The sequence below is a fragment of the Eretmochelys imbricata genome, chromosome 7, assembly GCF_965152235.1.
Source record: "Eretmochelys imbricata isolate rEreImb1 chromosome 7, rEreImb1.hap1, whole genome shotgun sequence".
NCBI lineage: Eukaryota > Metazoa > Chordata > Testudines > Cheloniidae > Eretmochelys > Eretmochelys imbricata.
Genome location: NC_135578.1, coordinates 45,296,046 through 45,322,663, shown reverse-complemented (window position 1 = coordinate 45,322,663; position 26,618 = coordinate 45,296,046). Strand labels below are relative to the sequence as shown.

At 41.9% G+C, this 26,618-nt stretch overlaps 1 protein-coding gene and 1 pseudogene across 1 annotated transcript in view; one reads left to right on the top strand and one right to left on the bottom strand.

The window, feature by feature from the left end:
* The first annotated feature begins 970 nt into the window (after window positions 1–970).
* On the top strand, window positions 971–1,999 carry LOC144267547 (protein FAM200C-like; annotated as a pseudogene).
* Window positions 2,000–14,959: 12,960 nt separating this feature from the next.
* MAPKAPK3 (MAPK activated protein kinase 3) overlaps window positions 14,960–26,618 on the bottom strand; it is a 72,013-nt gene continuing 60,354 nt past the window's right edge. The window contains exons 6-11 of the mRNA XM_077821505.1: window positions 23,773–23,899; window positions 22,179–22,254; window positions 21,815–21,939; window positions 20,229–20,314; window positions 17,659–17,739; window positions 14,960–16,720 (exon numbers count right to left, since the gene is read on the bottom strand). Of these exons, the coding sequence (XP_077677631.1) occupies window positions 16,562–16,720; window positions 17,659–17,739; window positions 20,229–20,314; window positions 21,815–21,939; window positions 22,179–22,254; window positions 23,773–23,899 (654 nt within the window). The 3' untranslated portion in view covers window positions 14,960–16,561. The remainder of the gene's footprint in view (window positions 16,721–17,658; window positions 17,740–20,228; window positions 20,315–21,814; window positions 21,940–22,178; window positions 22,255–23,772; window positions 23,900–26,618) is intronic.

Below are 26,618 nucleotides of genomic sequence, written 5' to 3'. Positions count from 1 at the left end.
AATTAAATAGGGGTTAAAAAAGTGCAATTGCTCATACAAATCCTCCTAACCCTCTACCCCCAAAGGGACTAAATGATCGGTTCCCAAACTGGGCGGCATGAAGAAATTCTGAGGGGGGGGGCACGAGGCTGTGAAATTTTCATAACAAAAAAAATTATCAGCATAATTTTTTTTTAAATTTAATAGACCAGACAATAAATTATACATATTCTGTATACATAATAACTATTCATAAAATTGTCCAATTACAGTCCTATATTATTTAACGACAATAAAGTATTAATCTTCTCTTTTATTATGAATATAAGTAGACAAGAATAAAGGAATAACAAAGTACAATAATAAAAATACAACTATAAATAAAAGTATATAACTGCAATGTTTTCAAATTTCATACCACAAAATGCGAATATTTTTTATTTTTTTGCCTTTTGATATGTACGAGTGCCGTTTCGCTTGATGGGGAGGCCAAAGAAAGATGTAGAAAGCGATGGAACTTTAAACTTCCTACCTCGCTCGTGAGAGTATTTGCGACTGTTCTATCATGGGAGTGGTTACCTCCACCACTCACCGCACAATACCAGCTACTTGCTGGACTGGTGGTAGGGTGTATATATAGGCCAGCGCATGTCCGTACATAATAGTACTAGTAAATAAATGTTTGCGATAGCTCAAATTAACTTGCATCCGTTATTCACGAATCAGGAAAATTTTTTATAGATTTTTTTTATTAGTATATTATGGCCTCAATTAAGAAAAGGAAGTACGATGAAGACTACATTAAGTATGGTTTCACTGTCATGGAAAAAAACAGGATCAATCATCATCAATGTGTAGTATGCCACGCAGTTCTCAGCAATGATGTCTTGGAGACCAGTCGTGTTGAGCAACACTTGACAAAGAACCACAGCGCTTTGAAAGACAAATCAAAAAAGAGTTTTTTGCTGCTAAACTTCAAAACTTAAAATGCATGAAACTGGACACTACTGGAGCTTTTCATGAAGCATCAGCCAAAGTGGTAGAAGTGTCTTATGAACTGTCATTGCTCATTGTTAAAGCCAAGAAAGTGCACATAATATCAGAAACTCTTGTGAAGCCTTACTTGTTGAAAGCAACTGATATTGTGCTTTGTGCCAAAAGCAAGAAAAAAAAATCAGAAATTTCGCTTTTCGACAATTCCGTGAAATGTCGCATCGATGACATGGCGAAAGATCTAAAACTTCAAGTTGTGAAGGCAGTGAAAGCTTCTTTTTTCGCAATTCAGTGCGATGATACCATTGATGTAGCACAATACTGTCACAATTAATTAACGATGGAACTGTGAAAGAACTCCTTTTTTTGAAGGAATTGATGACCACATCAAAGGCTTCTGATGTTATGAAAATGGTTTCCGACTTTTTTTGAAGAAAATGGACTTTCATGAGAAAAACTGGTTGGTGTATGCACAGACGGTGCTCCAGCAATGCTTGACTCTCGCTCTGGATTTTTATGACACTGGTGAAAGAAAAAAAATCCAGCCATAACCACGATTCACTGCGTCACACACAGACAAGCGTTGGCTGCTAAAACCCTTACAGATGACCTACGTGACTCATTGAATTTGGCCATCAAAGTTGTCAATTTTGTGAAGAACAGTGTTTTAAATACAAGACTTTTTGCAGCTCTTTGCATGGATTTGTGAGCGGATCATAAAATTATTTTGTTTCACACAGAGGTACGATGGGTTTCCAAAGGGGAACGTGCTTTCGAGATTATTCGAACTGAAAGATGAAGTGGAAATTTTCCTGAAACAGAAAAAAGAAGTTTATATCGTGCATTTACGGACCAAAAGTTTCCACTGGCATACCTCATGGACATTTTTAAATCTTTGAACAATCTCAATTTGAAGCTTCAAGGAAACAACACTGCAAACATTATAGTACACCACGATGCCATCAAAGCGTTTACAGAAAAAAAAAATCAAGCTTTGGAAAAGTCGAATGCAAGCTCAGACTCCTAACTTTTAGTCTTTTCCAACATTTTCATCACTCGCTGAAAATGAAGGTTTCCGAGAACTTTATAAAGAGGATGCAAAGAACAAAATTCTGTTTCATCTGGACTGCCTTGCTGACGAATTCATCCGCTATTTTCCAGACACCTTTTCTGGCAGCCCCATTCATAAATTAGCACGTAATCTGTTCAACGTTGATGTCGATTCATTGCCAGAAGTATTGCAAGAACAAGCACTTGAAAATGAAATACGATTCAAGTGCGAAAGATATATTTTCAAAAACTTAAGCCTGGAGGAATTTTGGATAAAATATTTCCCAATTTACCCGAAAGTTGGAGAAGTAGCGCTACTTATTATTCTTCCATTTTTGTCAACATAACTCGGTGAAAAAAGCTTTTCAAGTTTAGTCATAATAAAAATGAAACAAAGGAATCGACTGGATGTCGAAAACAATTTGCGTTGCTCACTTTCATCTTTCACTTTCGTCTTGTGTCTGTGCTCCTATGGAGCCATGGATGCTCCATACTTGCACTGCTGCTCTCCATTCATACAGATGATCCAGCATGTAAAAGCGGGAGCTTGACCTGGTTACCACCTCCTTCTTCATCTGGTGGTGTGGCAAAGAATGCATGTCCGGAACATGTCTCAGTGTGCTGCACTGCACCAGCTGAAGTGGGCACAGATCTTCCTGTTCAGCCTATTGTCCATTGCACAAATCCAGCACAGCGAGGGGCCTTAGCTACTCCCCTGACAGCATGCAGTTTGTCCAGGATGTTCCTGGAGGTGTTTTTCAAACCTACCCCTGGACAGAATGGCACGCTGTCAACTGAGTGTGTAGGTGGTGTCCGTGCTGGTGCTGGCCTATCTGCTGCTGCTCACTCAGTGGGCCATAACAGACAAGTTGTCCGACAGCTGGTCCCCGTCTGTGGTCAGGTGCACCCTCCCACCTTCCCAGTTACCCAGAGCACACTGTGCTGCCACAGATCTGGCACTGTCTTTTTAGCAACATAGGAGTGGCTAGGTATCTGCCACCTGGGAGCAGCTGCAGTCATAAGCCCTCTGTGCTCAGTAACGTGGCCTTAGGGGGGCTGTGATATTTTTGGCCCATCTGAATACATCTTGCTATGCTCTGGTGGACTTAACTGACAATATCGTGGAAAACCCTGGTTGGGTCAGCCTCTGTTCTATAGTACACACAGTGCTTGTGTGCTTTTCTGCTGACTGAGCCTGCTGCTGCATGTGGGCGCTGTGAACCTGCTGTCTCCAGTCTTTTTAGGGTTCAGGGCCCAAACTGACATTACTGATGTAAAGCTGGCACTGCTACAGTCCCCAGAATCAATTTGGAAATGTTGCCATCCCCAGGAGGATGTCCGGTTTAATGTATTTTGCAGGGGTGGGGTGGGCAATTTTAACTGGGGAGTATTGTTGGCGAGAGAGATGCTCCATGGGAGCACTACTTTTCCCTCCCCCACACACAGTGTTCCCACCAGAACTATGTGCAGCAGCGATGGATTGCCCCTGCTGGGAGCTGTGACTGACAACTACATCCTGCCAGAAGTGACTCGTGGAACAAAGTTTTAGAGGGAGCTGTAGCTGATGTATGGTAGGAATCATCCTCTAGAGAACAAACTGGAGCTACAGTAACTTTCTACTCACTGCTCTCCCTACCCCATGCACTCAGTCTGGTCAAGTGTACTCCCAGGGAAATATTCCTCTCTGAAAGAGCTGCCTGACTCAGGCAAAATGGATGCTGTTGACTCCTCCTCTTGGCAGCCTGGGTTCCCCCTGCACTTGCTGGGGTGCATGGTGCAGAGCATCCACAACAGCTTCTCTACAGAGCAAGCGAGTCATTTTCCCACCCTAAACTGTTCCATTAAAGATGGCAGCTTCTGGGCAGCCTCATGCTGGGGTCTGCTAGTTCTACTTACACTGACCCAAGGGATGTAGTGTACTTGGACTTTCAGAAAGCCTTTGAAAAGGTCCCTCACCAAAGGCTCTTAAAGCAAAGTAAGCAGTCATGAGATAACAGGGAAGGTCCTCTCATGGATCAGTAACTGATTAAAAGATAGGAAACACAGGATAGGGATAAGTGGTCAGTTTTCACAATGGAGAGATGTAAATAGCAGATCCCCCAAGGATCTGTACTGGGACCTGTGCTGTACAATACCCCTTTCTCCAGACCATTAATAAATGTAAACAGTGGGGTGGCAAAATTTGCAGACAATACAAAAGACTCAAGACAGTTAAGTCCAAAGTTGACTGCAAAGCGTTCCAAAGGGATCCCACAAAACTGAGTGACTGGGAACATAATGGCAGATGATATAGAATGTTGATGAGTGCAAAGTAATGCACAACATAATCCCTACTATACATACAAAATGATGGGGTCTGAAGTAGCTGTTACCACTCAGGAAGATCTTTGAGTCACTGGATAGTTCTCTGAAAACCTTTGCTCAATGTGAAGTAGCAGTCAAAAAAGCCCACAGAATGGTAGGAAATGGATAGCTATAGAGTGGCATTATGATATTTTCTGTCTAAATCCATGGTACACCCACACCTTGACTATGGCATGCAGTTCTGGTTGCCTTATCTCAAAGATATATTAGAATTGGAAAAAGTACAGAGATTAGCAACCAAAATTATTAGTAGTATGGAACAGTTTCCATATGAGAGATTAAAAGGACTGGGACTGTCCATTTTAGAAAGGAGACGGCTAGAGGCTGTATAATAAAGGTCTATAAAATCATGAATGGTGTGGAGAAAGTTATTTATGCCTTCACATAACACAAGAACCAGGGGTCACCCAATGAAATTAACTGGTATCAGGTTTAAAAACAAACATAAGGAAGCACCTCTTCACACACACAGTCAACCTATGGAACTCATTGCTAGGGGATGTTGGGAAGGCCAGAAGCATAACTGGGTTCAAAAGAGAACTAACTAGATAAGTTCAATTACTATTATCCAAGGTCACTATTATGGTCAGGGTCACAACCCTATGTTCTGGGGGTCCCTAAACCTCTGACTGCCAGATGCTATGACTGGACAATAGGGGATGGATCACTCAATAATTGCCCTGTTCTGGTCATTCCCTCTGAGGCATCTGGCACTTGCTGCTGTCAGAAGACAGGATACTGAGTTAGAAGGACCATGGCTCTGACCTAGTATGTGCATTCTTATGTTCTTAGAAGTGACAGGGGATGTGGCACTGTCATTTATAGTGGAAGCAGTGTCAAAGAGACCTTTTTATTATTCGAGAGAGTCAGACAACTGCTGAATGTGACCTGAACTGCTTCCACTCCCTCTTTAAATCTTTCAGAGCAGGGGGGCAGGCTTTCTGAGGTGAAATCACTGAAAAGATCATGTTTCACAGAAGCCCAGAGCACCTGGGAGGAGGGGAAGGGCAGAGATGGATAATAGCTGGCAATTATTGCTTCCTTTCAGCAAAAATGTCATGCAAATCTCACAGCCTCACTCAAAGACTGAGCCTGGCACTAAACAGAGAGTTGCTGCTCACACTGACATCACATGGGTCAGCTGAAAAAATCTGAAGCAATGTGCAGTCAGATCCAGTGAAAGACGACACACAGCAATATGTGACAGGTCAATCCCAGTACACAATCCCTCAAATGAAATTTTTCCACATCAAGTCAAAATGCAACAATAAAATGAAATTAAACGGAACAAGAAACTCCAAATAAACAGAATGAGAAAGTCAGACTGAAATGATAAAGTTAAACAAAATACTCCATTGTCATTCAAATCATGTCAACTTTTCCATTGAAGTAGTCACGTTCCTATGAAACATTTTGATGAAGCAGCACTTTCTGACAGAAAACTGTTCCAACAAAGTTTTCAACCAGCTCTAATGATTTATACACTTTATACATTTATACACTGATTTATACAGTTATAGCAACTGCTTGTCCTCTCGTGAAATAGACCCTGTAAAACCATAGATTGGGATGCTCACGAGCACCTTTCATACAGAGGCCTTATGCTTCCACTGTTTCTTGACCTCTCCTTGCCTCCACAGACCATAGGTAATGCTGTGCAGCTGAAAGCAACCAATCCTTGTGTCCCACAATCTTGGATTTTTTCGAGTAAGACGGTTGCTGATGGGGGCAACGTTCTTTCAGGGTGACCCGGAGGAAGCTGCCACAGAGGAACCATCCCTCACACTTAACAATACCCAGAACTCTAACTAGGCTAATTTCATTGGGAGAGTCATCCATTGTCTCTGGGCTTGGCGGGCAAATGCAGGGGAGGTCTCAGGAGTTTGGCATGGCACAGGGATACGCCTTCCATTCCTAGGTATTTTAGACTTTTCTTCCTCACTGCTTTGCACATAATATAGGTTCCTATTTTGAAAGTTTCCTGCCAGATAACAATATAATGTTGATATTTCCCCCTGCCCTATGTGATTGTAAGAGATGGAGCAGCAGGCAGCCTCCTGAGTCAAAACAAAGTAAGAGACATCATGGAATAGGTCTCAGGCTTGAGGCAAACTAAATAAATCTTCAATCAGGTCAGAAATTTGTAAGATTGACAAAGGATCATTAAAAAGGGAAGCTCTACTTTGCCTGATCATATATCTTTCTTTAAAAACAAAGAGCGAGATCAGCCAAGTAACTTTGGGGGAGTGGGACTGTATCTGATAACGGAACAAATGCACTGTCCATGTGTTATCAGCTGCTCTAAAAATTGAGCCTGATTATTAGGTAAATGAAGGTATTTACTCAAGTGACTCATTCATATCCATAAGGCACAGCCTTACGTTAGAATTCTCCAGAAATAGTTAGAATACATTTTGTACTTGTCTTTAGGGAGATTTAATTACTTCTGAATTCAGGAACTGCTCTGAGATGGGGCAACAGCTAATATCTGAACCAGAATTTTCCTGGTTCATTAGTGAAGCAATACATTTTAGATTTAAAAATCTGAGTTCCCCGCCCCCCCACCAGTGTTTCTCCACCAACACATTTTGTTCTAATTTTAGTGTTTTAAGAAGTTTCTCTTCCAGATCTACCCACCCTTTTCACATTTAAATAATTTTCAGTTTCAGAGAGCTCAGTTTTAGCAGGTGTTTCAGTAACTAAGCAATAAGAAATGTCTCCCAAGAACAGTTTTCCAAGCTTCTCAAAGCGGTAAGCAAGGAAATGTCAGGAGAGCAATTACAGTCCAAATAACCATCCCATTTAATTGCAAGGACCTGAATAAAACTGATGCAACAAAAAAGGAAGGAACAACTATAATTCCTGTTAATGAATAAAGTGATCAGAAATGGTTGTGAAACAAAAAACATTTGTAATTAACTTCAACACATTGGCATTCAGCACAAGCCAATTCTATAAGAAAACCATGCAACTCCCACTTTTTGGATTCTTTATGCTCCACACAGTCCATGATTGGCAGTTACTTTATGGAGTTCAATTGTATGGCCCAAGGTAACAATGAAAAATAATACCCCATCCACTTGATGGACATAACTAACAATGCTTTGCTTCATGACAGACTTAGAAGGTGGAGGAGGTGACACGGCAGAGGTACCTATACCATCTTTGAGTTCCACTTCTCCTTTGGTCAGGTAGGGGATACATTGGCTCATGGTGATACTTACAGCTGTTTCAGGGCTACTCTCTATGCCTGACAGACTATAGCTCCAAGAGGCCATTCCAGCAGCCAGGGATTGCTAGAATGCAGTAGCACTCCCACCTTGCTTGTCTCTACCCCTACAACATAGGATGTGGTGAGGGGAATGCGATCAGTGCTGCCCGGAGATTCCCTTATGCCAGGGGAATCCACAGTTGGATGGCTAAGTTGGCTTTATGGCCCATTTACACTACTGGAGCATGTAAAGGGTACCACAGCAGAGCCAATGATCTGAAAACATGAGGTATCAAGGGGAAAACAAACAGAATAATAAAAAAATTAAAACTCTCTCCTGCTAGGTAGGGGAAGATTGGAAAGACAAGCAGGACTGCACTGGGCAAGGACGCTGGCACCTGAATTGGGACCCCAAGGAATGTCTCAGCCAGACACAAGAAAGACTCTCAGAAGGAAACTTCACCAAAGAACAATAAAAAGAAAAGGAGCACTTGTGGCACCTTAGAGACTAACAAATTTATTTGAGCATAAGCTTTCGTGAGCTACAGCTAACTTCATCTGATGCATTCAGTGGAATGATGAACGATGAAGTGAGCTGTAGCTCATGACAGCTTATGCTCAAATAAATTTGTTAGTCTCTAAGGTGCCACAAGTACTCCCTTTCTTTTTGCGGATACAGACGAACACGGCTGCTACTCTGAAACAAAGAACAATAGTGCTTCATAATGCAACTGCACCTGTAATCTTCCTCCACTGATATGTTTAGAGTATACTTTTGGATTTGGAAGTGGTTAGTACAGTTAGATTCCAAACTCTTGAGGAATGATCGGTGCACGAATGCAAGGTGGATTTTTTGAATGGATCTGAAAGTTCTCTGCAGCTGGAAGTTGACGGACAGGTTTGGAAATAAGGTTAGATTTATCCATTCAGAACATTTCTGCTGGAAAGGGGCTTATAATGTCACTTGTCATGATAGGGGTGTACCCACATGTGTGCAGGGGGTCTTGTTCCATTAGTGAGGTTTATACATACAGAGCATTGCACATAGTAAACTAGGATTTTGCCTGATGAGGTTCCTCAGGACTCAAGGTCCTATTTCTTGGGGGGGGGAATTGTTTCATCAGATCCCTAGCTACCTTCAAGGAGGCCAGTATTCCGGTGGCTATTACATCTCTGTCCATTTTCTAAATCCTCAATCTTGTTCCTCAAGACAGATGCCTTTTAAAGAAATTATAACTATGCTACATAAGGATGACCATGTTAACCTCCACTTGCTTGAGTCTTGAACCTTGATTTCCACATTTCTTGCTTAATTGTCCACAGCTATGGATACATTTAGATCCTAAGGGCAGCATTCTCAGGATGACCAAGCCAATCAGCTGCAGTTGTGCAGCTCTAGACATTTTCACTAAAACAGGATAAATAAAGCATATCTGAGGTATAGCATAGCACTCATGACACTAGCCATTTTTCAATTCTCACTCCCTTTTCACCGTGACGCGTTTCCACCTCCCCCACCTCATTTTAACTTTTCTTAACAGCCCACTGTATAAGACAATCTCATTATTAAGGCTGCATTTCAGTCACAGAAAGTGTTTTTATTTCTAATGAAAAACACATTTCATCAATTTATTTTAATAGCTGAGATTGACTTTACTGTTTCAACTGAAATGTTTCAGTACATTTGCTCCTTTGGCTAACCACTATCCCTCAGGGCTTTTTACCTACAAGCGCTTCTTCCTACTAGATTTGCCCACTTCCCTGGGGACTCCAGTAGCTTCTCCCAGGGACGTCTCAGCTTCTTATAATCCCTACCTCAGGGCCTTCCACAGGAGCTTGACCTGTTCCCTGTAGATCTCTCCAGACTACCTTCACCAGCCTTCCCTAAAGAGAGGAAATACCCCTTGTACTGCTCTCCTAGATCTCCTTCCTCTTTCTGCACATAGTTTTCCCTGTCTCTGTATGTAGTCCTCCCTGACCCCTTCACAGCTGGGGTCACTAATGGTAATTAAGCCACCAGAGCAGGATCAGCTGGGGGTTAACTGGTAGGTCACAGGCAAGGTTGAGCCTGATTCCCCTTAGCAGGATAGATATCCTGTGATGGTTCTTCTTCAAGCAGCTTAAACAAGGAGCCTGCCCTGCAGACTAGACCACTAAAAATAGCAAGGTGAGGGGAGCTAGAACAAAGAGGAAGAGGAGAAAGAGGACCCTGGTTCTGATCAGAGGAAAGAAGTATGGGTTTTTTTGAGGGAGTTAGGTCCATTTTCTAAGTGCATAATTATTCTTTTCCTTTCTCTCTTAACCCCACTGTGGTTTGTAGGTGCAGTCTGAAAGAGCAGTAACGAATGAACCGGGGTTGGTAGGTAGGGGAGGTCAGTGGCAGCAAGTTCATAGAGATTTTAGTAAAAAGGGGGTAGAGGTTGTGTGCCGAGTTGGATCACAGAAACCCCCTTGGAGCTGCCAACTGATGTCCCAAGACTACTTCTGCCCCTGCCTTCCCTGCCAGCTTGGGTCTCCAGAACCCTGCCTGGTTGTGCCAGATACACTTGCCGGCCACAAACCCAGGTCTGAACCACGTCCCACAAACTGCAGGCTTAACTGAAAGCAGCTTAAGAAATGTTCCTGTCTCTAACACCCAGATGCCCAACTCCCAATGGGGTCCAAACCCCAAATAAATCCGTTTTACCCTGTATAAAGCTTATACAGGGTAAACTCATAAATTGTTTGCCCTCTATAACACTGATAGAGGGAGATGCACAGCTGTTTGCCCCCACTCCCCCAGGGATTAATAGATACTCTGGGTTAAATAATAAGTAAAAAGTGATTTTATTAAATACAGAAAGTAGGATTTAAGTGGTTCCAAGTAGTAACAGACAGAACAAAGTGAATTACTAAGCAAAATAGAATAGAACACACAAGTCTATGTCTAATACAGTAAGAAAACTGAATACAGATAAAACCTCACCCTCAGAGATGTCCCAGTAAGCTCTAGTCTCCTTCTAGTCTGGGTCCAGCAATCAATCACATCCCCATGGTTACTGTCCTTTGTTCCACTTTCTTTCAGGTATCCTTTGGGGGTGGAGAGGCTATCTCTTGAGCCAGCTGAAGATCTAATGGCGGGGGTCTCCCAGGGATTTAAATAGACTTTCTCTTGTGGGTGGACACCCATCCCGCCCCCTGTGTAGAATCCCAGCTACAAGATGGAGTTTTGAAGTCACACGGGCAAGTCACATGTCCATGCATGACTCAGAACTTAACAGGTAGCAGCCGTGGTTCACATGCTACCTTGAACGTCCTCAAGTAGACTTCTTATGTGGATTGGAGCCTTCCAAGATCCATTGTCCATTAAGTGTTTCTTGACTAGGCCCTTAACTTGCAAATTCCTTTCTAAAGAAGCTGCCCAAATGCCTTACTAAGGCAATATAAAATCTAACCACCACAAGCCAATATTCATAACTTCAAGTACAAAAATGACGCATGCATACAAATAGGATTAATAGATTCAGTAGATGATAACCTTTACAGAGATACGTTACATGGCATATGTGGCATAAAACATATTCCAGGTATGTCATATATACATTCATAAGCATATTTCCATAAAGCCTTATGGGGTGCAGTGTCACAGGTTGATCTGGCTCTTGACATGAATGGGGAATTCACAGAGTTGGGAAATGGTGTGTGTGTATGTGGGGAGTGATGGGGCAATGCTTCCTTCCACCTGTGAAAAAACACAGGGGGTGTCCAGCATATGATGGTGTCTGTGGAACCAGGACACAGGGAAGCTTTACATGATGGAATTGCAATAGCCAAAGTGAAAGAAGACAAAGGCATGGGAAGGAAGATGCAGAGGCAAAGATGAAACAAACCTATATTACAGGGAAGGGAGGCAGATTGCAGGTCTGAGTCTGGCAGGAAAGTAGAAGCGATGATATACAGTTTGAGAATGAACCTCTCAGTTCAAGAATTAATTCTTCCCACAGTGGAGGCAGAAAAATTTCCGGGGGCTAGTTTAATCATGGGTGTATGTGTGTGAGAGCAGCACCCTCTAACAGATGTTTCAAAACATTGCAAAAATGTTTTCACAAATGTACCTCCAAGGCCACCAACTCTCCATCCCACCAAATACCCCTCTTCTCAAAAAGCCTCACAATCAGAACTTGGTCATACACTGGCCAAAAAACCTCAAGTTAATTGAAATGAGAACAGGAAATTAGATCAAACTGAGTATGTAGCACCCTATATTTCCCCCAATTTCAGGCAAGTCAGGAGCTGCAATAAAAGTGAGCTTCCAAACCCCAGCCAATGAAGAGTTAAGACATGCAATCCCAAGACTGCGTACTGTGTTTTCTCAATTAGAAGACACAGAAGTAGAACAATGGCTTACAATTAAAATTAGTTTTGAAATGTAGTGTGTCAGAAAAGGTTCATCACAATGTACATTTGATCAAAGACAAGGAGGGAGTCAGATGTGTAACACACGCAGAGAAAAGCTGTGGGAGGGAATTACTGTATGTGTGTGTGACAGAGTGTGCTCATGAGAGGGAGAGATGGGCTGGAGACACGCACAAGGGAAACGGCAGCCCATAAGCAATCATTAAAAGAAACGGGCAGGGAATTGTGCATACAGTTCTTATTCAGTTTCTGCCTAAAAGGTTTTTGGTTTTTTGTTCTTTTTAATCTATGTTTTCTTTGCAGCCTGTCCTATTGGCCATTCACTTCTTTCTCTTCCTGGCTGTGCCACCTCATCCATGTGCCTGATGAATATGCAAATGAACCAGTTTTATAATCATCTACCCTCTTTAAAAACAGGCGATAAATTTGGACTCCCAAGCAGTATGTTCCAAAGAAGCTATTATACCAAGTGGGAGGACTGCATAGAGATGGGGGTAGGGTTCATGTAGGTAAGATCAAAGTACCATAGCTAATAATGGGAGCACTTTATGATGTGTGAGAGTGTTGTGATGGGTATTTTGTATAACTGAGCTAAAAACCACAAGGGAAAGATTTTCTATGAAACATGAGAATCCATAGAATGCAGAGCACCATTCATGCCTTGTCTTGCAAACCTCTTCCATGGCAGAGTAACCTACATTAAGGTAGGCACACACACACACAAAAGAGCTTCAAAAAGTTGCAACATTTCAGTATCATTACAAAAATCTTTAGGGTGTGGATGTTACCCACTAAAAGCAATTTTGTTTCACTTTGTTCATGTTAATCCCCTACATGCTTCTTACTGATGTTGAGACTCTTAATACTCACCACTTCTTTATGCTGTAACAAGTGCAATGATGCTGAAGGACCAGCAGGTAGCTCCACATCCACAAAAAAAACTTTGAAATGAAAAGTCTTGTTTTCCAAGGCTTTGTTTAATCTACATCTTTAGCCATGTGGTGGGGGAGGGGGAGGAAGAGTTACAACATAATTATCCCCAGATTCGGTTACAAAACACTTGAATATTTCAGTGAGAATGGCACATTAACCACATGCCCAAACCCTGCTGAAATCTTTGATGTATCCAAGACTTTGGTGTGGCTCTGCAACATGGTTAAAACAAATCTTGTCTATATTGTAAATGGAACCAGGTTGTAACACAACCATGTTGTAGCCAGTTTCCCCTATATGGCTGAAGTTGTAACACATTTGGGCCTGAAGGCTTGACATATATTACATGGTATTTACCTCACATATTCTTCTGTCCCTCATTAAAAGAAGTTAAGGAGAAATATTCCCTCATGCCTCCCCTCCCCATTTTCACACTGTACTTTGGAGACCTTCCTGGAGCTGCCCCTTGTGGTTTAACTTAGTCCATTCCTAGATGTCACGGTACAACAGAATGTGATGGCATTAGTCAAAAAAATAATATGTCACAGCTTCCACTGTTCAGGGACTGGAATTTGAGTACCTGAGGGCCTGACTCACTATTTTGTCACTCCAGTTTTCCAGTAGCATAACTCCATTGATTTTGAGGGAATTACACTGCTGTAAACTTGGGGTAATGTAGTGATGAATTGGGCCCTTAGTATACTTTGGAGTTCTCCATCAGAAATGACCAGTGCTTATGCACATCCCTTAAACCAGTGGCTCTCAACCATTCCAGACTACTGTACCCCTTCCTTTCAGGAGTCTGATATGTCTTGCACACCCTCAAGTTTCACCTCACTTAAAAACTACTTGCTTACAAAATCAGACAAACATACAAAAGTGTCACAGCACACTATTTCTGAAAGATTGCTTAAGTTCTCATTTTTACCCTACAATTATAGAATCAATTGGAATATAAATATTGTACTTATATTTTAATGTATAATATATAGAGAGCAGTATAAACAAGTCATTGTATGAATTTTTAGTTTGTACTGACTTCGCTAGTGCTTTTTATGTAGCCAGTTGTAAAACTGGGCAAATATCTAGATGAGTCGATGTACCCCCCAGGAAGACCTCAGGATACCTGCAGTGGTACACGCACCGCTGGTTGAGAACCACTGCATTAAAGAGCTCTAGACTGCTTGAACTGACAAGTTAATAGAAAACATGAGCCATTGTTTTTCAGGAGACCAATGACTCAGACTTTTAACCTTTAGACGATGGGAAACCCACTGCAGAGGATGAGTACCACTGGGACCATGATGGCTGTCATATTTCTATATAATCAAAAACGGGCAGATTACTAGAAAGTCAACCTTTGCACTCCTTGCCCTACTAGCTGGGATATGGGAGAACAAATTCCAACTTGAAGAGGTGTACAACTCAGATGGCTGGAATGATGTGGTAGCTACCCTCTGAAAACAGATGAACTTTTGGGAGGCAGGATGGATGGTCTTGTGGTAAAGGCACTACACTGGGACTAAGGAGATCAATTCCTAGCTCTGACACAGAACCCCATCCATGTGACCATCGGAATGTCACTTAATCGCTCTTTGCCTTATTATCCCCATTTTATAGATAGGGGAGAAATGTCTCCCTATCATACCAGACCCTTATGAGGCTAAATCAATTAATGTGAGATGCACTATGGTCATGGGAGTAGCTAGATTGATAACATGAAATAACCCTTCAGTGCTTGCATTTACACTGAGATTTCTATTCAAAAACCAAGCTTTGAGAGCAAAAATGTGTTCAGATAACTTAAGCTGGCCAGCCTTTGAGTGCAGGTGGTATTTTTCCTTTTTAAACTTTTCCTTTCCTGCTAAAATCCTCAAAGATGACTGTACCTGGTACTGTATCATGAAACCACACAATATTTCAATGAAAACAGGGACCACTGTAGGAAGAAATGCTGGAACATCATGATTTATTAAAATCATTTTGTAAAATCCAAAGATTACACAAAGAAAAGTGGATGGTTTGTAGGGATAGCCAGTGTTTCCTACAAGGGACCAGAGCCCATCTGTAAGGTTGAAGCATCAAGCAGATCTTCAGTGGAGAGGTAACAAATTCAGTGTGGTTTTCAAATAAATTGGAAGATCCAGACCCTGTTTGGCAGGATTGCTTTGCCTCCTGTACACTGCTGTCCTCTTGTCTGACCCTTTCAGCCCCTCATTTCCCATGTTATAATGTGTTTATTTGCAGCATTGGAAGCATTTAATTTCACCTTAAAAACTCTCCACATTCTCGCTGATTTTGTTCACCTCAAATAAAACCCGTAATGCAATAAGAAGAAACAATCTGAACATAAAGTAGAAGAACAAATTAACAAACCACAGCCAGAATATCTAAACCAGAAGTTTGAGTTAGAAAAAAAAGACAATTGGTACATATCCATGTTGGAACTCTGGATCCAGCAGTATTGCTGACATAGGTTTACACTTTCTTGTGTCAGAATGGGTCAAAATACTCCCCAAGGTTTAAAGTTTGCTTGTTAAAGCACAGCAGGTAAAACCTAACAGAAATAAGCACCTTACATAAGGCATAAGACCTGCATGTAATAGACTGGATGAAGTCAGACAATGGGATTTCCTACAGAGAACAACCCCTTCCATTTCTCTGTGGACTTCAGACGCCTCTCTTTAGAGCAGAGGTGTGTATATGATAGTTAGCCAGTTGTGTTCATTGAAGGTTCACAGACTCAGAAGGATTAATGACATGTTCTGAGTCCTAATTAAAAACAAACAGCTTTATGTAAAATACTGCCATAGATTTAAAAAACAAAACCAAAAAACGCAAGAGAGATATGCCAGTAGAACAGACATGGCATCACTGTAACTGTAGAAAATGAACAAACTACTGAATTAGAAAAGTGCTACAAAACCTGAATTTCACATAAGACTAAGGATCTGTGTGAATAAGGAAATGCAAGAAGAAACCCTTACTCCATCCATTAGTGGCACAGGAAGGTTTTCCTAAATCAAGGACAGTGCTTCCCTGTTCAGATGATGTGCAGCTGTAGGAGTTAAACCTGGAAAACACTCACTGTTCTCACCAATGCTAGCATGAGCTGCGATTCAGATGCACCAGCAACACCAAGAGTTGAGACTGTGCTGCTTGTGTAAAGAGAGCAGTGACATTTCACTCCCTTCCCCATGCCTGTGTTTGAAGTCTTGAACCTCTCCTACCAGAACACTTTGGTCTTCCCCTTCACAAGCTTAAAATCACAGTAGAAGTCACTCTCACAGGCTGTGGTTAAAACCTTAGTGTATCGGTATTCTAAGACTTGATCTCCTGTACCCTCTGCTGCCCCAAAACAGCTAAAGCTGTGTCAAAATTCCCCAGTTTCTGGTACTGCTAGGTACCCCTGGCAAAATGCAAAAATCATATGACAAGTACAAATCCCCCTTAAAAAGCAAAGCTCAGATAACATTCTAGAATGATATAGTCTTTAACACTTCCCCCCTTTGCAGGCCAGGTTCCTCTTTTTCTCAAGGCCAGCCCCTTTGTGGTATAGGGTAAGCTGACCCTGCTCATTTTTATTTGTTCCTTTTAATTGTAACCCTCAAGTCCTCAGCCTCCTCTCCTTTATTCTCACTGGTTGTTACATCCTGGGGTTGCGGAGGAGGTGCCTGCCTGTTTCTGTTTCTTGCGGCGTTTGTTGAGGAGGCGGTTGTTGGATGTTTTCAAGTCTTTGATTTTCACTTGGTCGTAGTCCACTCTCATGGTAGCCAAAGCACTCGTCATCTCTTCCTGAAACCACACTAAACAATTGTGAAAACTCAGACATAGGCAAGACAGCCATTCCATCCTACTGATGAGTGACTATCTGACAGAATGGAGCCCTGTTGTAGGTTATATTAGAATCAATAATAAATTAGACCTTTCTGTTGCCTGGACAAGACTAAAAGTGTTATCACCTGCTAACAAGGTAAGGGAGCAAAAATCTTACTCCCACTCACTGTAGGCTGCCTATGTGAGTGTCAATGAATTTTGCAAACAGAAAATAGTTCAAGTTTACAAGAGAATGCACCAGACTAGTGGTCAAGTGATCAGAGAACATCCAAGAGGCCTGAACAAAATACATACAATCAAATAGAGACATGGGACTGAAAAATCATAAATGAAACTATCATCTCAATCCCTTTAATGACATTTTATATGTGAGTCTTGGCCTTGCCTTAACTCATTTTGCAGACAAAACTCTATCTTAATGTAGTTTAAAGGTTGGGAGAAAGTATGAGTAATTTAGGGTAAAATACATTACAGGGATGTTGCAATTATCCCAAACCCAAATATTATAAAATACAGTTAACCTTAAAAGAAATGCAAATATGTTAAGGTATGGAAACAGAGTTAGAGAATCCAACAACATTAAGTCTGCCCTATAATGACAATGTAATAACCATACAGTTATGGTCAATGCACAACAGTGTTTGGAGTCCCAGATTAGATTAAAATGATTTTTTTAAAAGACAAATTAGATCTTTTCATGTTTTTCCCTCATGGTGTCTCTGGGCAGAGTTAAGGTTGTTTAGGTGCCCATAATGTGCATTTCCATACCTTAACATGTTTGGCTTTCTTTCATTCCAAGCAAAGAAAGGCCTCTCCATCCCTTCTCAAACCCCATTCTGGGAAGAATCCCCAATAACTACAAAACTAATAATTCATGCAGCTGTTCTTTGGCTGACCTTCACTTCATCCCAGTGGTCTTTATCCTCCTGCAGGACCCGTGCAGTATGAAGCGGGGTTGGTGGTACCACCATTGATTTCTAAGGAGAGAAATAAAACCAGAAAGAAACATTCTGCAAAGCTAGCTGTGTGAAATGATCAGTTACTCTCATGAATGTATGTGAGGCAGAAGACCTATCTAAGATACTTGGCCTCCCATTACCTTAGAATCTGAGTGCCCAACAATCAAATGCATTTATCCTTTTTTCACTGTGTAAGGTAGAGAAGTATTATTATCCCCCTAAAATATCACCCAGGCGAAGAGGATGTAGAAGCCACAGTCTGGCATTCCATTTGTTTTTTTATTCTTTTCTAGGTTTTTTTTAAACCATATATTATGTATTCTTATTATACATTGTTTTTAACAACCGTTCATTCATTAAATATCCCGTTCAAAGCAGTTCATTATTTTTCTTCTAGCATTTGTGATAGAGGAAATTTCATTCTGCACATATAGTACTACTTGGTATGATCTCATCAGACCTTAAATGTAGGGAGGGACACAGTAATACACCCATAGGAAACCTTTCAGGAAAAGTCAGGTCTGGGTGAATTGGCAGGTGGAAACACAATCCAATGTTTGGAACAGGTGACTGAGAATTTGGTCACTTGGGTTCTATTCCCAGATCTGCTCAGTATTTGCAGTGTGATGCTGGGCAAATAACCAAGTTACTTTGTGCCTCAGTTTCCCCATCAGTAAAATGAGAACAATGATACTGACCTCCTTTTGTAAAGCACTTTGAGATCTACTGATGAAAAGTGCTATATATGAGTGAGGGATTATTATTCATCCAAATGTAAAATAGGTACAAAATAACTCACAGGAAATGGTTGGGAGGCTCAATTAATGCTTGAAAATAATTGAGATTCTTGGTTGCAAGGTGCTACAGAAGAGCAATGTATAGTTTTATTATCTTGAGTAAGTACACATTCAATGCCCCAACAACTGTTTTGCTTGAGATGCTCTTTCAGATAAGACATACAACTGAGGCCCATGATCTCTTGTCAAGAAAGGTCTTGTAGATCTTTTTGGTAGAGTAGGGTTGTTAGCTCAATTTCCTTGCTAAATTCCAGCTGAGCAATGACACTGTGCCTGTCTACAGCTCACACTGTAGTCTCAGTTGGGCACAGAATTCTCCTTCACTTTCTGTCCTAAATGGTTATGGAGTGCTGTTTCATTCCATACCAAAGCAGGCTGCATTTCAGCAAAGGGTGAAAAGATCCCCGTGCATGTTATCATCATTTAACATTTATATTGCAGTAGTGCCTAAAGGCCACCCAGGTCAGGGTGCCATAAAATTAAATCCTGCTCTAGTTAATATGGCAAGAGGAAGCCAAAAGCATGGCTGATGCCTTCTCTGGAAAAAGTCCCCTGCTGACCAAGGCCTGATTTGTCAAGGATAGGCTGGGGAGGAGGGAATGGAAAACTGGCACCATGGAGTGCATTTTAATTCCTCTGAGCAGGAGCTGAGCGTGCCCCCACCTGCTGACAGTTACTGCTTGCTGACTGCCACTTCCATACCAACTGACTGGAGGACAACATGCTCCTCCTAAACTACAAACCACATCCTCTTGCGCCCAAGATGCATGGGCTGCAATAATAGTGCCCTCATCCATGCTTCAAACACAAAATGAGGACACCCAGCTGATTCACAGGGGACTAATAAAGCTACATTCCTTCATGTTTGTAAAGGGCTTTGAGATCTTCAGATGAAAGGCATTGCAGAAGTGCAGACTTATCTTCAGCAATGAATACAATAAAATAAGACACTATATGAAGTTATGTTGCTGTTTGTGTCTCTTCCTCCTGGGATAAGCACAGACAGGAAAGTTCGTTAGAACAGCCATCCCTGGGAGAAAGGATTGTGCAGGATAAGCATTCTGTTTCCTTTGGGTTTGTTTTCAGGGGTTTATTATCTCCTTGAGATAATAAATATTACTTTATGAAATAGAGACATCTGCTCAAATACTTGGGGGAGAAAAAAAACATGTGACAAAACAAGACTTGAACTGGTTTCCTCAACATCATCATGTATACGAGTCTCTGTTGTTTTCTCATAAGATACAGTGCATAAATCCTTGCCTCTTCCCAGGCATTTTCAGATCTATGCCAAGGATGAGAATTCCCTTAGTGTGATGCTCTGAATTCACATCAACATAGCTAAGCCTGAGACTTCTAATAGTAGCTCTTCATAAGTTCTGCAACGATGAAGTACCATGGCTTTTTTTAAAGGGAGGAGGGTAGCGCATGCTACAGTCAGTAGCAACGTCTGGCTGAGAGTAGGTAGGGATGTACTTGGTTCTTGCTCACAAAAACTGTAAGGTGTGTCCTCTGGTACCACAATGAGGAACTGTGTCCTTGCAGACAGGTGTCCTTTTACAGAGAGCACACTGGGTAGAGTCTTTGCTAATTAACAAATGAGTATTAACAACAACAGTGCCCTCTCTTCCTGTGCCAGGAAGAGCAGCATTTCAGGCTCTGCATGAAAGAATCCATCCCTCTCCTTTGTAAAAATCATGCAGGACTCACATTAATCCAAGGATGATTCATAAACTGAGAAATCGTCATTCTCTCTGTCGGGTCTGTCTTAAGCAAGTGACGAATCAGCTGCTTGGCTGAAAGACAAGGACCAACATGGCACACTGTATTCAGCTATATCCAGCACAATCTTCAGAACAAGGAACCTGCATTAAGAAGGGTCATTGTATACAGCTCAGGACACCTACTTGTGTCTGCTCTCATGTTGAAAAGCAGAGGAGATGGGAGAGACAGAGAGAGAACATACATACGTGTACACACAAACACACACACAGAGGAAAGGTAGTAGGAAGAGGAGACAAGAGGGTTAGGGATTCTATGAGCCAGTCTACACCCTGAAACTAACCTGTTGCTGACTACAGGTGTTAGCAGTGGGTCCCGCTGGACCCATGTTGAAAACCGTACACCTTGGCTGTTGTCTAACACAAGGTTTTCTGTAGATCTACATCAACATAATATCTAAACCTTTAATGACCACGGCATATACCAGACAAAATTGTCCTCAGCACTGTTGGAGTATCAGTCATTCTTTCTGTAATCAGTTTTGTCCCATCCATACTAGCAGTTAAACAGTTTTCAGCACTGGTTCAAGGGGACCTACTGCTAAATTTGGTTTATAGACAGTGCTGAGTAGGTTCAAATTAGGAGGCAACTACCCTCTATCACATCCATATGAAAACAAGTTTTCCAAATAAATTACCTCTCTGCACCTTCCTCTAGCATTTTAATAACTGCTATCCTGGGACAGGATGGGAACAGAATCCAGGGGAGAACGAGTATTCACACAGGGATGCACAACTGATGCATCCTCCTTCACATTAAATGTACAGTGGCCCACTCTGCATGCACATCCATTAGATCCCATAATGGACAGCTGTACCACATCTCACAGTGTGACACAGTGATGATACCTGGTTTTCACTCAATAAGTAAAAATTAAAGGGTGTTATCACAGCATAACCCACTTCTTTTCTAACAAGCCATTCTATCATTAGAAGTATGATCAGAAGCTGCTGAACTTATTTCCCTGACACATGGTTTGGCAAGTGAGAATAGGTGATCTAGGAAATTGGTGTAGTAATAGGGAACCAGAACCTTCCAATTCTAGTACACTGATTTTAATTCATTCCAGGTCACCACTCAACAGCTGACTTTGGTCACTAGTTTAGCTGAAATAGATCGTTTACCTCAGTCTAATACCTGGATAAGTGTCCACATCACAAAATTTATTTTGAGAAGTTGGCAGTATCAATAAGGAGGCCAAAGTCTGAGTTCTCCCCTGCAGCTCACCTTGCATCACACTGTTCTATGGATTAAGGTCTTCAGTTTCCAGGGATGTTTATCTAACACCTCTCACCAGCACTAAGTGCCCTTCAATAAAAGTTTTCTGTTGTTTATGTTCGACACTGCTCAGGAAATGCATCAATCCCTAGCCCTTCCCTGTATCATTTCATAAAGTCTTGATTTAAAGAGCATCACAAAAGAAAGATTCCTTAGAAATAGTCTGAAATGTAAACACCCCTCTCACCATCCAGTGTGTATGTGTGAAAAACAGAGACACAGGCTAGTTCAGTTACCTTCTTCTGATACGTCAGACCATTCTGGATTGGGAAACCCATATTGCCCCATCCGAATTCTCCTTTTCATCCCTGGGGAAATGGCTTGTCCGGTGTTGGAGTAAAATGGAGGAAACCCACACAGGCTGTAAGAGAGGTGTATGGAATGGTTATACCTAGGAAATCCACACATTCCCTTGTCCCATATAAAGTCCGACAGCCTATGATTCTTCCAAAGATGGGATGAGTAGTGCAAATATCATGAAAAAGTTATTAATGCAGCACTGGTGTCTGGGATGGAGGTAGGGCGGGACATATGGGTCGAGAGTCTGCTAATAGCTGGCCTACTCTTGTTTATTCATCTGTCCCGATATCTTATACTTACAGAATATATGTGATGACACCAAGAGACCACATGTCACATGATTTGTCATATTTCTCAGGACCAAGGACTTCCGGGGCTGAAGAAGGGAAAAATTAGAAACAATTGATTGCCAGATATTTTCCTCACCTCTAAACAGCAAGTAGTAGTATAAAATAACAACAAATATTTGTTGCAGGAAAAAAATAAGCGATTGCTATCACTGGGTAATCTTTTCTATTTACAAACTGCTGTGTGGTCTCTGGAGCTCCAAATGTGCAGGTGCCAATTTGAAAAACTGCACAATTCCTCATTGGCAAATCTCTGCTCAGGAGAAGTCCTGAGCTAAAGTAGTAGAGGGAGCTGCAGCTGAGGACTTTATGGGGATCCAGGATTGGAATAAACAGGAGTGCATATTGCAGAGATTGGAACTGAAGTACACTGACAGAGCTATGTGGGGAAGTCTTGAACAGCACCTGCCTGGATTGTGGTTGGCTCCAGCCAGAATTATTATATGCCACAGCATCTAATTCTTACAAAAGTACAAAAATGAGAAAAAAGATGTCAGGGGCTCGGGGGATGGGGGAAATTGTTTTTTTCTTAGGGAAAACAAACTGTTTTTAGGTTTGCTTAGTAAGAAAAAGGTTCTCTGAGTAAATGAGCAATTCATGCTGGTTTATAGAGGTATGGAAAGGGAAAAGTCAGTCTGTTCATGTGCAAATATATAGGACATTAAAATATGTGGATATTAATTCCTTTAACATGTCAGTGTGCTGACCTTATGCATGGTGAGTACAGCTCAATGTTGTTTTCCTAGTGCTGTTTTTCTTTACATGGTTTTTGCCATTATCACTTGAATTCCCCCCTCCCCCCGAAGATACTTATCCATTAAAAACATCAAATAGGCTTTCATCTGTATAGCAAAGGGGACCAGTTCTGCCAAAATACTGAAGGCTTTTTATTATCCCTTCTCATCCCCAAAGAGGTGTTATGAGTGCAAACTGACTCAGCCATACAAAAGGGAGAGTGACTTTTCATCCTATCTTGAGGAAATCACTATCCTAAAGATTGCAGTGGGTGTACCCTAGAATTAGTATAAGTGCAGCATAATGAGACATTCAGTACATTGGTACACACTGCTGGATGCAAGGAAGGCAACATTTCAGCCAAGACTAAATTTTGTTCTTGGATTACCAATTCCTCCATTTTCCTAGTTTAAAAATGCACCTTTGTAGTTGTGGGAATGATCAATCACCCTGTTTTCTCTCACCATGTTTTTATGCTGAGCGAAGTTTTGCAAGAAAACATCCAATGGTTGTGAAGGCTGGGTTCAGATTATGGATTTTATCACATCAACCCACAGTGAAAAAGCCAACATTACTTCTGTGTACCTAAGTTTGCCATTACATTTTCTCTCTCCTTCCCACGCAGAAGGGCTTGAACTCTGTGTTGGGACTAGGTTAGTTTACAAGTATGACCTCAATTAAAATTCTGGGTTCCTCCTTTTCACCTCTGTGGGAGAGAAGACGTGCCCTTCACAGCATGGGGAGCTTTCCCGAGGTCTCCAGGCTTGCTGGGATGATTATACATGTGGAGGAGGGCCCCCCAGAAGACTCACCCACATAATATGGAGTGTAACAGGGCGTCTGCAGTGCATTCTGTACAGTGGTCTCTTTGGCAAACCCGAAGTCTGTGAGCTTGAGTACTGCATTCTTTTCTTTGGATGTGTAAAGTAGGTTTTCAGGCTGCAATGGCACCAAGAGAAAAGGTAATTGCAACAACATAGGAGAAGGGTCTCAAAATAAATTCTGTTGGGTTATACTCCTAATTCATCCACGCGGCCATGAACTGCTGCGCTCTCTCTCTCCTCACTTCCCCACCCCAGAGTTAGGATCATTCCCCTTTCACAGTTGACAGCACCTTTGCCTACAGCAGGCATCAAAATCCTTCCCAACCCAATAATCACAGAAAAATGGGCTCAGTCCTGCACCCACTGGAGTCAATGACAAAACTCCCACTGACTTCAATGGGTGCAGGATCAGGCTTTCTATGAACTCCTCTTTAGAACATTACGCTTTAGGGGATTATTCTTTCTGACCTACATGGCATCTAAGCTGATGAAGATATCAGTCCATGCTTTGTGTTTCCATGAGGCATTCAGGCAGTAGGAGCTAAGAACCGGGGTACTGGTAACAGCTCATCTTAAGAACTGGATCATGGCCAGTGTCTGACACTACTCTATTAAAACTAACACCAAGATACAGCTTTTCCCCCAAAACTGAACTAATTCTGCCCTTCCAATCTGTGTACTAGCACCCTTGCACAGTGCACTCTGAGAGAAGAGGAGGAAGATTCTTAAGCACTGAATCAAAGGGAACTGGGAGTTCAAGTATTAGTAAGTAAGGACTTTATTTAACTTCACTGGGAGGGAGAAGAAAACACTCTGAAATTACAGTTCTGTACACAAAAACTTGCTGGCACAAGAAGGCATATATCACATTAGTAGATGTGCAGGTGAATGAGTCCCTGATGGTATGGCTCATACGGTCCTCTGATGGTGTCGTTAGAGTAGATATGGGGACACAGTAGGCAACAGGGTTTGTTACAGGGATTGGTTCCCGGGTTAGTGTTTCTGTGGTGTGGTGTGTGGTTGCTGGTGAGTATTTGTTTCAGGTTGGGGGGCTGTCTGTAAGCGAGGACTGGCCTGTCTCCCAAGATCTGTGAGAGTGAGGGATCGTTTTCCAGGATAGGTTGTAGATCGTTGATGATGTGCTGGAGAGGTTTTAGCTGGGGGCTGTACATGATGGCTAGTGGTGTTCTGTTATTTTCCTTGTTGGGCCTGTCCTGTAGTAGGACGTCTGGCTACCCGTCTCGCTCTGTCAATCTGTTTCCTCTCTTCCCCAGGTGGGTATTGTAGTTTTAAGAATGCTTGATAAACATCTTGTAGGTGTTTGTCTCTGTCTGAGGGATTGGAGCAAATTCGGTTGTATTTTAGGGCTTGGTTGTAGACAATGGATGATGTGATGTGTCCTGGATGGAAGCTGGAGGCATGTAGGTAAGTATAGCGGTCAGTAGGTTTCTGGCATAGGGTGGTGTTCATGTGACCATCACTTATTTGCACTGTAGTGTCCAGGAAGTGGATCTCTTGTGTGGACTGGTCCAGGCTGAGGTTGATGGTGGGGTGGAAATTGTTGAAATCCAGGTGGAATTTTTCAAGGGCCTCCTTCCCATCTTCATCATATGGACCCACGGGTTAAAATTAAAAGGAACAGCACAGCAACTACACACCCCGCCACAAAAACACTAACCCAGGAACCAATCCCTGTAATAAACCCCGTTGCCTACTCTGTCCCCATATCTACTCTAGCGACACCATCAGAGGACCCAACCACATGAGCCACACCATCAGGGACTCATTCACCTGCACATCTACTAATGTGATATATGCCTTCTTGTGCCAGCAATGCCCCTCTGCCATGTACATTGGCCAAATTAGGCAGTCTCTACGTAAAAGAATAAATGGACACAAATCAGACATCAGGATGGTAACATACAAAAGCCAGTAGGAGAGCACTTCAATCTCTCTGGACATTCAGTAACAGACTTCAAAGTAGCCATATTACAATGAAAAAACTTCAGAAACAGACTTCAAAGAGAAACTGCAGAACTAAAATTCATTTACAAATTTAACACCATTAATTTGGGCTTGAATAGGGACTGGGAGTGTCTGGTTCACTATAAAAGCAACTTTCCCTCTCTTGGTATTGACACCTCCTCATCAATTATTGGGAGTGGACCACATCCAACCGGACTGAATTGGCCCCGTCAGCACCAGTTCTCCACTTGTAAGGTAACTCCCTTCTCTTCATGTGTCAGTATAATAATGCCTGCATCTGTAATTTTCACTCCATGCATCTGAAGAAGTGGGGTTTTTACCCACGAAAGCTTATGCCCAAATAAATGTGTTAGTCTTTAAGGTGCCACCGGACTCCTCATTGTTTTTGTGGATACAGACTAACACGGCTACCCCTCTGATACCTGAGTTCTTTACACAGATATGCCCTCTTCCACACTGGGGTTATTAGGATGGAAGAAACATGTTTTGAGGAAGGACTTGAAGGAGGAGGGAATTGAGGGATGGCTAACCAGTTTGTACCATTTCTGCATTAGCCTGCTGTGCATTGGCACGTGTTGTGAAGCCAGCCAGCATTTAGTTCTCATGTTTATGGTTGGCATTGGCACAAACTCAGCTCCGCCAAAGTACATGGAATTTAGTCCCTTAACTTGTAAATCATCCTCCAAGTCCCTCTTTAAAACACACTCCTTCCATGAGCCCTATAAATCCTAGTCCTCCTTTCAACTAAATGTGAACAGAAATACATGCTAGAAAACACACACACAAATTAGTAAGTTGTGGAATGAGAATAGGACAGGTGCTAACCCCCACCACTAAATCACTTGTTC